At 37.2% G+C, this 12,850-nt stretch overlaps 1 protein-coding gene across 1 annotated transcript in view; it reads left to right on the plus strand.

The window, feature by feature from the left end:
• Positions 1 to 12,850, plus strand: part of LOC139967968 (uncharacterized) — a 110,742-nt gene that overhangs the window by 90,393 nt on the left and 7,499 nt on the right. Inside the window, exons 13-21 of the mRNA XM_071972217.1 lie at positions 75 to 256; positions 5,693 to 5,879; positions 7,572 to 7,616; positions 7,976 to 8,055; positions 8,437 to 8,573; positions 9,392 to 9,564; positions 10,558 to 10,726; positions 11,241 to 11,808; positions 12,327 to 12,398. Coding sequence (XP_071828318.1) covers positions 75 to 256; positions 5,693 to 5,879; positions 7,572 to 7,616; positions 7,976 to 8,055; positions 8,437 to 8,573; positions 9,392 to 9,564; positions 10,558 to 10,726; positions 11,241 to 11,808; positions 12,327 to 12,398 — 1,613 coding nt within the window. The remainder of the gene's footprint in view (positions 1 to 74; positions 257 to 5,692; positions 5,880 to 7,571; positions 7,617 to 7,975; positions 8,056 to 8,436; positions 8,574 to 9,391; positions 9,565 to 10,557; positions 10,727 to 11,240; positions 11,809 to 12,326; positions 12,399 to 12,850) is intronic.

Here is a 12,850-nt window from a genome sequence, read left to right on the forward strand (position 1 = left end):
TGATGTTTAATATAAAATCAATTAAGATCAGCAAATGTCTATTTGTTGTTGTATTTTGTTGTTGTTTTGTTTAGGGTCCAGGCACAATTGTAGCTGCAGATTCTAACAACCTGCACCTGATGGCCCTCAACTTCTTCTTTTCGAGAAAATACACCGGGGACCCCGAGGAAAAAGCCAGGCTGACTGCCCTACAGCTTGCCAGTGGAGGCTATTATGATGATCTACTGAGAGACTATATTAAGCCATCTATGCAAAGGTAAACAGATTAAACCACAAAAATGAAAGATGATCAGATGTCTTGTTGATTCAGGTCATGTGGGGAGGGGGGGGGAGGATAGGAGAGAATGGGGAGGGTGTATGGGAGGACCATGAAATGAACCTCATCAGAAATGATTCCTTGAAAGTAAAATAAAGTTGCTGCCTTGGATGGGGCAAGGGGAAGCAAGGTTACTTTTTACTTCATTTGTGTGAACTGTGTGAAACAAGAAGGGAAAAAAAATGCTGTTTATCTTTTTCAGGGAGGATGGATGTGGTAGATCTGAAGGTTCCATCCAATTTTACTCATGATCTCAAAAGTCCTCTAAGATATGTAGAATTCATTAACCTTTCAGATAAAACATATCTTCTCCAATTCTTACCAAACACTACCGTTTTATCTGTATTTTTGTTTACACTTGTTATGTTTTTATTCCTTGCCAAAGGTTAAAACTAATCTATGCAAAAACCTTGTAAATACTGTATCTTCAAAAGTAAAGTTTTGAATGAACTTCATACTTTTGCATGTGGATCTGCCTTAGTGACAAAGTACAAAAAGTACTACAGGTTATGTAAGGTCAGCAGAGGTCTTAAGTATAAAAAATCTTGTACAGATGACAACTCCAAGAAATATATATATATATATAGCTCGGATGCAGTGGCGGAGCGTCCATACAGTCAGGGGGGGGGGGGCGGATGCCCCCCCTGACGGACTCAAATGGACTGCTGGCGCCCTTTTCAGCTTTTCACCACTCTTTACTTATTCGCGATTATTGACTTTTTTATTGCGCTCTCATCTACGTATTGACATTTGTCACATTTGTTTTGTGTAATTTTCTGACAAAATGCTCTAACGGCGATCTTAATGGTAATTTTTTTTTTATTTATCAAATTAGCAAGGCCCAGAAAGGGTCATTTCCGGCGATCTAGGGAGTATCTTTACTCAAAAAAATTCTGTACACTCCGCGCCAACCTGTGGTGGCGCTCAGCTGAGATAGTGTCGAAAGCGCCCCTACAGACCATTCTCGTCCCCCCTGACCAACACCCCTAGCTCCGCCACTGCTCGGATGATCTTTATACGAAGAATACAAAGATCATTGAATACTCAAACTTCACAATATTAGCTCAAAATTAAAGTCTTGGATGAACTTCACACTTGGTATGTGGATCCAGCTGATTAAGTATATAAAATCTATATATAAAATATATATAAGTATATAAGTATAAAAAATCTTGTACAGATGACGACTCCAAGAAATATATATATAGCTCGGATGATCTTTATACGAAGAATACGAAGATCATTGAATACTCAAACTTCACAATATTAGCTCCAAAAGTAAAGACTTGGATGGCCTTCACACTTGGTATGTGGATCCAGCTGATTAAGTATATACGAACAATTCGTGCACAGAGAACTGGAAATGTTCTCATACTCTACATGTGGCAAGAAATCACTAAGCCATTTGGCTTTCTGGTTACTCTGCTAGTACATGATACTTCTGGTCCTAGTTTGAGTTCTCATGCATTGTTTCCTTAAAGAAAGTAAATCAAGAATTGAATTCATGCAAAGCAGAAAGTGTTAAAGTATTCAGGCAAATGAAACCAATAGAGAAATGAACATTAATGAAAGAGAGAGATCTGTCTGGCAAAGGTTGATATCGTCGACCTAAGACAGTTGGTTAGTCTTTAAAGGAGCCTTTTTAAACAAGAATTGAGTTCATGCGAAGCAGAAAGTGTTAAAGTATTCAGGCAAATGAAACCAATAGAGAAATGAACATTAATAAAAGAGAAAGATTCTGTCAGCAAAGGTTGATATTGTCGAACTAAGAGAGTTGGTTAGTCTTTAAAGGAGCCTTTTTAAACAAGAATTGAGTACATGCGAAGCAGAAAGTGTTAAAGTATTCAGGCGAATGAAACCAATAGAGAAATGAACATTAATAAAAGAGAGAGATTCTGTCGGCAAAGGTTGATATCGTCGACCTACGAGAGTTGGTTAGTCTGTAAAGGAGCCTTTTTAATCAAGAATTGAGTTCATGCGAAGCAGAAAGTGTTAAAGTATTCAGGCAAATGAAACCAATAGAGAAATGAACATTAATGAAAGAGAGAGATTCTGTCGGCAAAGGTTGATATCGTCGACCTAAGAGAGTTTGTTAGTCTTCAAAGGTGCCTCTTGATTTTCCTAGTTTTTGCTTTATTTGGTAATAAGCAATTGGATGATTAACAGACAAAGTTGGTGTGTGTTTGTAATGCCCTAGCTTTTAAAAATGGTATCTCAAGAAGGAAAATGTGATTGATGTCACACTTGGTATGCATGTTGGTCAGGGTCAGTAGATGGATCTTAACTGTTTGTGGTGGTGCTATCATGCATATTAATGAGTCGGGGGGGGGGGGGGCTTAACGTAAAATTCTTAAAATGTCAATATCTCTTTAACCATATGTCTGATTTAGGTCATACGTAGTATGGTGCATGTTAGTACATAGTATTTACATGTGTTTTGTGCAACAACTTTAACCTCATTAGTATTCTTGAGTGGATGGGGGGGTGGGGGGGGCTTGATGGGAAATCGTGGAAAACCGCTTGAAACACGATATCTCAACAACCACAATTTGAGTCAATGTCATACTTAGTACTTAGATGCCTCAAGGTGTATAGATGTGCCATATTGTTTTTGGTTCCCATCTCATAAATATTAATGAGTGGGCGGGGCTAACCAGAAAAGTGTTTGTGAAGGATGTAACCGATATACTTTGATAGAGGTTACAACTTAACAAATACCCAGCATGTAAATGGATTCATATGTAACTCAATGAGGTACTTTCATTAGAGTTTATGAAGGATGTGACCGATATCTGGTGAGAGAGAAACAGAAGGGAACAGGAAATACCCCTGTGAAGGATGTCAGTGATTACATCAATTTTTATGTCGGGTGATAACGATCTTAGGAAATGCTGTTGGATTATCATGTCTGTGCTTAACAATGATTGGCCGCCGTGTATCAGCAGAACTAATGAATCCTGACCTAAGAATCAACTGCAAATTTCCTGTTTCATGGTATTTTTATTGCCAAAGGGTAAAATGAATCTATGAGATGGTGATGGTGTGTGTGTGTGCAGGCATATGTGTGATGCCTTGAATTGTAAATTTCTCTAACTAATAAATTACTTGGTATGTGCATGCATCTTAGTGAGTGGAAGAACGAACCCTTTTGTTATCAGTGGCGGTAAAAGGTCACCAAAGGTCAAAGTATAAACACCTTGTGAACTCCATTACTTCATAAGCAAAGCTTGAATGAACTTCAAACTCAGTAGGTGGATTCACTGTAGTGATTGCAAGAATGCTATTGTTTTTCATAGAGGTCAAGATAGTTTGAGGTCACCAGAGGACATTGTCTGAATACCTTGTAAACTTGTAAATTTTGTCAAGCAAAAGCTTGGATGAACTTGTTGGGTGGAACTGCTTTATTATTACCAGAACCTTCTCTTATGAAATGTGGCAAGGAATCACTGAGCCTCATGGCATTCTTGTTTATTACTGTAACTAACTAAGGTGAGAATTGTCTAACAAAAAGTGAAGAGAATTCTGCATTTTGTGACTTTGTTCGATTCTATATCTGCATATATGAGAGTATAAATAAGTGTTTGGTTTCATCAAATGTAGCTTGATGGATTAGGTCACTTTGCCCCCCCCCCCCATTTTGTGGATATAGTTATTAGTGGATGAAAAAAGCCTTTTATTTTATGTAGATGAGACATGAGTCACAGTTAGATATCCCGGTGTTTCTATCTCAGGGATTCTCAACTGGTTACCCACAGGCCAAATTCAGCTAGCAACAGTGTTCAATGCAGAAAGAGAATTGCCCCACAACATAAAACATTATTGAGAACTCAGGTTCCATCCCCGTGGAAACCATTTATCAAATGTCGCTATCTTCTCTGTATGTAACATGAACATATGTCACATAGATTGTAAACTGTTTAACTATCAATTTTGGTTGTGTCTTACCTTAAAATGCTCCAACCCTTAAAATGAAAAAAAATTTGAGAACTCCCGTTCCCATCAAAATATGGATAACTTATATTAATTCCATAGAGAAATTTCAATATCTACTGTCTCCATAAAAGCAGATGTACATTTTTTAAATTTAAAACTGAGTAGTGAACCATGTTCTTTACTGAAGTTACCTCGCTTCCCAGGTGATGCTCCTTTTAATTTCTTCTTTGCTCCCTGAAGTTTTCAGATGGATCGTTTTTCTTTCCACTTCAGTAGTAATCAGCAAACTCAAAATGAAAATTGTATTTAACCGGTAGGAATCAAGGTCATTTATGATTCAGTTTCTAAGGCATTTTTTGTTTCTTGTCGAGGATACAAAGTTAATCAAATACATTTGAGGCGAAGATCGTTTATCCAATTGATTGGAAAGGAGCTAATTTCTTCACTTCAGTTTCAGCCTCTTCTTTGTAATTCTAGCAAATTATGAAAGACCGTTTTGTCGTTGATTAAATATGTCTTTGATGCGTGCTCTGATCTGAGTGTCCAAAAATATCCACCAGAAAAACATAGAAAATTTCCTGGTACCAAAACGGGATGATGAATACTCTACAGTCATTAGTATATTGTTTGAGTTTACATCTCCACAAGAGGTAAAGTTGAAAGGTCAAAGGTGAAATAGTAAAAAGTAAAACATTTGGCTGTCAGTGTGCAATTGATAGTATGGCACACACCTGGTGCAAACTGTAAACAATGTCAGTTATCCATATCTCAAAAACTCAATATAGGATTTGGATGCAAATTTCACCAGGAATCTTCGACTATATATTTTTTCAATGGTCAAAACATGAAACTTTGTCCCTGGACTATCCTTTGAATGAACCCTACTCAATTATTAATACTATGCTTCTGGCTGGATTATTTTCTACAAACTGACGGTACCTCGTTACACTATTGAAGGAAAGACTAGGTTCCATTTGTTTATACTTTAATTAAGTCCATCATAATTGCACCAAACTAAAAAAGAAATTTGAAACGTTTCCCTAAGACACTGTAAATTATTTAATGCATTAACTTTATGAGAGAACAAGACTTTTTGGACAGGATACAATAAATGATGGTAAAATGCCGACCGCTACTCTATGTGATTGCCGCCACCACCAAAGTATGAGTAAGAAATCACAAGACTTATTCAAAATCTACAACTCGGCACAGTAAACAGCCTCATGAGAGAAATGAACCTCGGTAGAAAGTATCCAATATTGACCTATTAAAAAATAAATATTAAAAAAAATTTAAAAAGTAAAAAAACAAAAAAGTAAAACAAAAAATTATGTTAACTAAAATGTTTAATTAAAACTATTTCAGTATGAATGTGCTGATCTTCATATTTGAATCTTTTTCTTCTTCTTCTTTTTCTACTTCTTCTTCTTCTTCCATTAACAGGCAACTTGTAGAGCTAGTCATGGAGGAACAGTACGGAGAGAATTGGATGAACGAAGCCGAAGTACAGGACATTTTGAAGATCCGAGTGTTTCCTCAGCCAGTGACTCTTGACCCTTGTTGTCTTCCAATCTACACTACGAAGAACCAACTCAGCAGAGATATTAAATATTGGATTGATTTTTCTTTGGTGAGTTTCAAGTTTTTTTGTACCGTTTAGATATATAAGCAAATTGAACACAGCTCTGTGCTTCATGACCGATTCATATTTTTAGAACCCTTTAGGCACTGCACTCGCAACAGTCTATTTTTTTTACTCAACACTTTATCAGTTATTTTCATAGCCTGAACTCACTGTCAGGGTGAAGTTGCTCCGACCAATTTGCTTTTAACTTATAACTCACGCACATGTTTATCTGACGCACCAACGTACCTTCAAATATTGTTTCAACGAATGACGCACGTTTATATGTATCACTCAACTACATTGTCCTTGTAATTGATTGTATTGTCAAGCTTCAGGAGATTAGTCAATGCAGCTTAAGGTGATTAGTCAATGCAGCCAAGGAGATTAGTCAAAGCAAACAGCAACAGCTTTCAAGGCTTCCCTCGCTGTAAAGCAGCTTGTTAAAATAAATGTTAATCTCTAAAGATTGATCACGTCAATATATGAAGGGTACTGCCAACAATTCAGTCAAATTATGTCATCATTGAGATGTTTAACATTAGCTATATTCAGTTAATCCAGTAAAGACTGATTATGCAGGAGTATATTGCTTAATGTAGGATTTATTTGGAAATGAAATTGAACAAAACAATGACAGAAACCTGAAAGAATATATAGTTAACACAAGGGGAGAGATGACATCAGGGTTGGTGGTATCACGCCTTGAAATTAACTGTCAAGATAGTAATGGATCTTGCCGTTTTTCAGAAAGAAGGAAGAAAAAGGCAATGACAAAATTTCTGCAAGTAGATATTAAGATCTTAAACACATGATTAAAGTCAGCTAACAATCTTCAGCCTAAGAATTGGCATGATATCCATCCTAACATAAGCCTTGCAATATATGGTGCTTACTGTCAGCAAATATGGATAGGACTTCTCTCAAAAGCCTAAAAACAGTATCTGATGTGTGTTGTCATTCAGGAATATGCCAACTGCGAGAACTTGAAGTTAGCCAGTAAACGTTTTTGTAGATTTTTTTCGGGTATTTTTTAATAGCAAGCGGCTTAAATTATGGAGCTCTAGGACTGGGTATTGTGTTGATTTCAATCGATCAATCAATTAATCAAGAAAATTTATAAAGTGCCTAATATCGAAAGTCAAGCAAAGTTCAAGAAAATACCAATCACAATTTTGTGTATTTAGGGAGGAGGGAAGTGGCCGTGAGGATCGAATTAGTCTGTTAATACTTGAGCGGGGATCCTTGCAGCATTAATGTAGTAATGTCAGTAATAATTGGCAAAAAGTAACAAGAAGGGAAGGAATCTCAGCATATATTGGAATTGAAGAGCTTGTTCTTTCAGACGAGAGAGAGGAAGAAGGAAGAGAAGAAAAAATCTCCTACAATAACAAATAAACTATGACCGTACAACGAAAGATCAGTAAGCTGTGCTGCACATAGTCTTAGTTTAGCACAGCCCAGCAAAGGTTCACATACTTTTAGTTTTGAAATTTTGAAAATTTGAACATTTGAAAATTGAAAATTTCTAAAAAGATTTCTATTTCTTAGCCCCCCCCCCTCATAGGTAATTAAAAACATACTTTATGATTTTTACTTTTGTGAGCTTAAAAGAGCAAAGTTCACCTTCAAAGAAGTTGTTTCTTATCGTCTTTCTTGAATTCCTTCAATTTATTTGAATTCCTTCGTATTTCACAGTTTGAACATGCTACAAGCTCCGTACGGGTATTGCGTGCCTCGTTTGTAAGTATTCCCGCTTTCATTAAAGAGTATTTTATTCATTTGTATGTCGCATTTACATATTTGTCAGGGTCTGTTGCAGTAACTATCGAGTGAAAGTTTAGCCCTCTGATATAGACAGAGGCGATTTCAGAATAAAGAACTCTTAGAGCAGATGGATTATGGTATGTGTGGGCATGCATTTGTTTATAAGAAATGGATAAAACGAAAGTAATTAATATTTAATTGAAATAAAAATTGTTTTCTTGTGAATGTTAACAAGGCATCACTAAGCCATTTTTACGTCAGATTTTTCAGAACAACCACTTTACTAAAAATGAAAATTAGCTATTAATCTCATCTCTTTTCTTTTATCATTCCAGGTCCCTCAATCCAGGACAAATTGCTTCAGTAGAGGACATCTTCGAGCACTTTACATATCTACTCATGTGACATCTGACAGGTCAGTTAAAGGCTGCTTTTTTTGTATGTTGATTTTGATCAATTTGTTATTCTGTTTGGCCTTGCAAGTTTCATAACAACACAGCTCTTTCACTTCAATGTTCAAATCTTAGTTCAAATGATAACGAAAAAATTGAAGAGAATGAGAAATTTTGATCTATTTAAGAGATAATTTAAGCCAACTTTAATGCGGTATCCCCAAAGTCCATACTTACAATTGGCTTTTAAGATTGCTCTTCTAAGCGTTACTATGTTTAAATTCTCGATACTATTAAACATAATTTGAATTTACTATATATAGACAAGCTTCCTGTTAATTGGAAAATTTACATCTTAACCCCTGAAAACTTCAAGTTGAATCAACCGTTGATTTACTCCGCAGGAAAGTCCCTGTGAAACAGGTTAACATTCTTCCGCACGAAATTGCTGGGGGCAAGCAACTGAACATGGTATCATACGTGAACATCAACGACAACATGGCCAGCGCGGACGGCTGTAACGAGATTGAGAACCTACCAGGTGAGGGAGGGGGGCAAAAAAGAAGGGATGTAAAAACTTAGTGAAATATTTCTTACATGTCAAAGGTTACCTTATCCAACAGATTATGATTGTTAAACTGCTTTCATTTCTAAGTTGCCTATTTCTCTCTGAATATCTTTTTCCATTTGTGAGCCGAATGACAGGTAATTTTGGGATTTTGAGATGCAGGTAGAAGGGAGTGATATTTGTAACGGAGAGTTCAGTATCTCACTCACTGCTGTATAAACTGTTGTCACTCAAAAGAGCACATAGCAGGCAGTAAATAACAAGACAAAAGGTCTGAATAGTCATGATTTAAATAACTGTAGAGAATGCAAAGCCGAACAAGCTTTATTTAACGTGAGCAAATTTTCTCTCTTTTCTGTTTTAATTAGACTCTTAAGAGTTAAACAAAGGAAACACTCCAAACTGATTTTGAAGTTTGACCTCCTCCTTTAGCTTGCCCTTCTGCCCTTTACCTTGTTGTCTCTATCTCCCTCTCGCCCATGGTCATCCCCCCCCCCCATCTCCTCATTCTAACTCTCTCGTTTAAAGCAAATTCTATTAGTCCTCTCCCTAATCCACTCACACTCTTTTCTGAACTCACCTCCCTTTTCCTTCTCTCCAGGATCTTCCCCCTCCTCCCCCCTTCTCTAGTCTACTCACCCCCCTGCATCCTGGGACCTCATACCCTACCTTTTACAATTTAATGTGTTCAACCGACTACCTTGTTACTCTCTCCTATTGGTATGTTACCATTTACCAAGTAAAATGAAGTTCCCTCATTTCATACTGCGTTTGACTGTTTTCTATCTCAGATGACAGTTTTGATCATCGCAGTCCAGACAGTTTCACGTTCGTGCGCTTTCCAAAGGGAGCCACCAATCCGTCGGTACACTTCAACGCCAGCTTAATCAATGATGTAGGAGAAGTCAAGTGTTTCCTCGAGGTAGTAGTCACCTTCAAGAAACCTCATCCTACGGTACAACAAGTGAGTCAGTAAATAGCACTATAGAATAAACAATGGAACTCTAAAAATCTTTGCCCAGTTGGCTGTGGGTGATGGGGGAGGGGAGGTGGGGAGTTTTAAGGACTACAAGCTCAGGTTGGGTACTGTTATCATTTCATCACCAGGTTAATCAGTATCGAGCTCATATTGGTAATTGCTCTCAACTACTGCAAATTTCATCAATTTGAAACTTGTTTGTAAGAAGATAATTTTCCACAGGGGATAAAATGGTTTGTACATTATAAAAGAAATGCAAAGATTTTTTGAGCTAAATTGCCATTATGGCATCACAGGTCTGCTGTGGCCAGATGCAATCACGAAATTTTGACAAAATTTCCAAACTTCCCCATAATACAAAATTCTCAGATTCTCAGAAGCTGCAGAAAATTTCCTCCCAATTTTGTTGAACAATTAACTTCAACCATCAGAATTACCCCCTCCCCCCACCCGCACCCTTTTCTGTTAAATTTAAAAACGTCAGCTTCTTGAACAAGGTATTTTGTAAACTATAATATCTATGTGAACTTCAGTCTTTGACTCACTAGGCTGACTTGGTTTAGTGATAAGTACTGAATGACTCATTATGGGGAGTGTTGAATTTAAGTACAAAATGTTGATTTCTGGTTATTTGATGGCTAGTTTTAATAATAGTCTCTCTGTAATAAGATTCTCTCATCTATTAAAAGTAGACGATGAAGAACTTACTAGAACAACCTTTGTCTAAGTTTTGGTTAATTCTTTATGCGTTCGAGCTTGTGCAGCATCCGGACACTCCCTAACAGACCACCTTGCAACTGAAGTCAACAATGGTTCTATTTATCATTTTAACCCTACAACATTTAACCTTCCATTTTATAAGATTACCTTTTCTGATGGATGTTGAAAACTATTCAGAGTTTGTTTTGATCGTATTCCATTGCTATGCAAACGTCTTTCAGGGTTTTTTTTTTCAATTCTTTTCTTCTTTTCCTTCAGTCTGATACGGTACGTTTCATCAACACGGTCAATTGTGGTCCCCTGACGCCAGGTTTCTGGACCATCGTGCTCTTTCAGAAGGGGGTTAAAGACCCCTTCCCGTACACCACCCAAGTCTACTTGGCAGAGGATAATGGGCGCAGCGATTGGGGGGAATACTCTATGAACGGTAAAAATATTTTCAATCATGCATTGCAATCCGTCATTTACTGCTGAAAAGAGTCGAGAAATATTCTTGTTGCGAAAGATTGATGTTTGCACCTTTAGTCCTAAGATTATGATCAAATTTGACAAAACTGTTATGATCTCTAGGGAGTAAACTGATTCCTTTAGAGCAATTGGGTCACTAATAATGATCTTGTTGACAGTTTTTGTGTTTATAATCCTTTATCTAAAGATGATTTAGAAGAACTTTTGAAGAGTTAGTTCTGTGATATAACAATCTGCAAGACATAAATACAGAATATACCAGAATAAATAAAAGTATTTGAAAGCTTGTTCTACATATACTGTCAAGGGAAGAAACCACTGGGGAGGGTCTTCACTCTGGCTTTTAGACGTAGATGTCATGATGATGTAATGGCTATATTATACATGTATATAAATACATTTATATATATATATATATATATATATATATACTCAATGAAATCAATCATTCTATCCTGTTTTCTAATCTTCAGATGCCCTCTACGGTTTATGGCTGATAGAAGATGTGAGGCCGTTAGGCAATGACGAATACCCCGGTGTAGTGAAGCTGCATCGTCCAGTATTTAACAACCAAGATAGTTCGCAGATTCAAAAGGAAGCAGAGAGGAGAAGGCCGGCACCCGGAGACGGCAATGTTGCACAGGGCATAGAGAAAGTAGCGGTGGGAGGAGACCCGTCAGAATCAAGCTCTGCGAATGATGAACGAGAGGGAAACAACAAGGAGAAATATAAAGGAGGAGGAGGACCCGCAGGGAAGGGGAATCCAGATAAGAACATAATCGGAGGCAACAAGAACAGCGCCGGTCGTGGAGGAGGAGGGGGTAAAAGGGATTATCAGGGTGGAAGGAATCTAGATACACCAAGCACCGGTAAGAGGAGAGTTAAATTAAAAGAGAGCTTACAGAGGGGACTGGTGGACCCCCTGAGGCTCAGCGAGAACAATCGAGATGACATCGGTAAGCGCCATGCTATGGGTCATCCAGAGGGTAGCAATATTGCTTTAGCCATGGACGGAGCCAAAGCGCATATTAGAGGGTGGAGGTGAGTAGCTTAGCAGAGTAGCTTTTGGAGTTTGGTCAATTTTTCATTGTTTTTCATTCAAAACCCTCAAAATGAGATTGTAGTTAATGAAACTAAGACACGCCCCTCGAAGATGGTTTCATCAAATGAAGGTTCGTTGAGAGAGCGTTAGTGAATTTCAATTCTGTCCTCACCATGTTATCATGTGGACAATTTTCATAGTAGTATTTATTGACATGCAAAAAAAGCAATTTGGATACCTTCTTCTATTTTTATGTTTCGTACTTTCACTCCTTGAAATGAGACTCTTATTAGTTAAAGATAAAGATACTGAACACAATTTTTATAAAAATGTTATTATGGAACAGGTTCTGAAAGTTACATATACAGTGTAAGACAAACAATTAAACCATGTCCTTGTACTGTACTTGTAGATAATGAAAATTTATCTACAGCTATATCTCAAATGAATGTCCTTTTTTCCTTGATAGAGATTCATTGTTTTTTAATCATATTTCTTTCTTTCCTTCTCTTTTTAGGCACCAACCTTTTCATATCGTCTTCATAGAATTTTTACTAATATCAACAGTTCTTTTCATATTTATAAGGCTGTAAGTATCCTTCATTGGAATGTGTTATTAAGCTCGTATCTTCAGAGGGCCATGTCATATCAGTACTGACTAGTTCCACGCAACTTGACAAAACTTGTTGCAATTATCTTGAGTACCATTGAAATGGCATCACCAGCAGTTGCACACAGTAGTAGCATGAGCTGATCAGCACTAGTTTGTAACTGTTGAAGAAGGGTGTCGCTTGCAACGTTTGCGGGAATTTCCAAGTCAAACCGAACTGTTATTAAGCACCTGAACTTGTGCGTTCTAAAAAGTAAAATAAAAAGTTTGGCAAAACTACACAAGTAATACTACTGAGTCGATCATTAACATGTCTGCCAATAAATTCATCTGACATATTGGCATGCTTCTGAGTGTTGTGATTTCATGCGACCATGTCACTCTGATTCAGAGATCTGTAAACCATACAGATTACTCACGTATTAGGACCG

Source organism: Apostichopus japonicus, chromosome 5 (assembly GCF_037975245.1).
Source record: "Apostichopus japonicus isolate 1M-3 chromosome 5, ASM3797524v1, whole genome shotgun sequence".
NCBI classification, from domain to species: Eukaryota; Metazoa; Echinodermata; class Holothuroidea; order Aspidochirotida; family Stichopodidae; genus Apostichopus; species Apostichopus japonicus.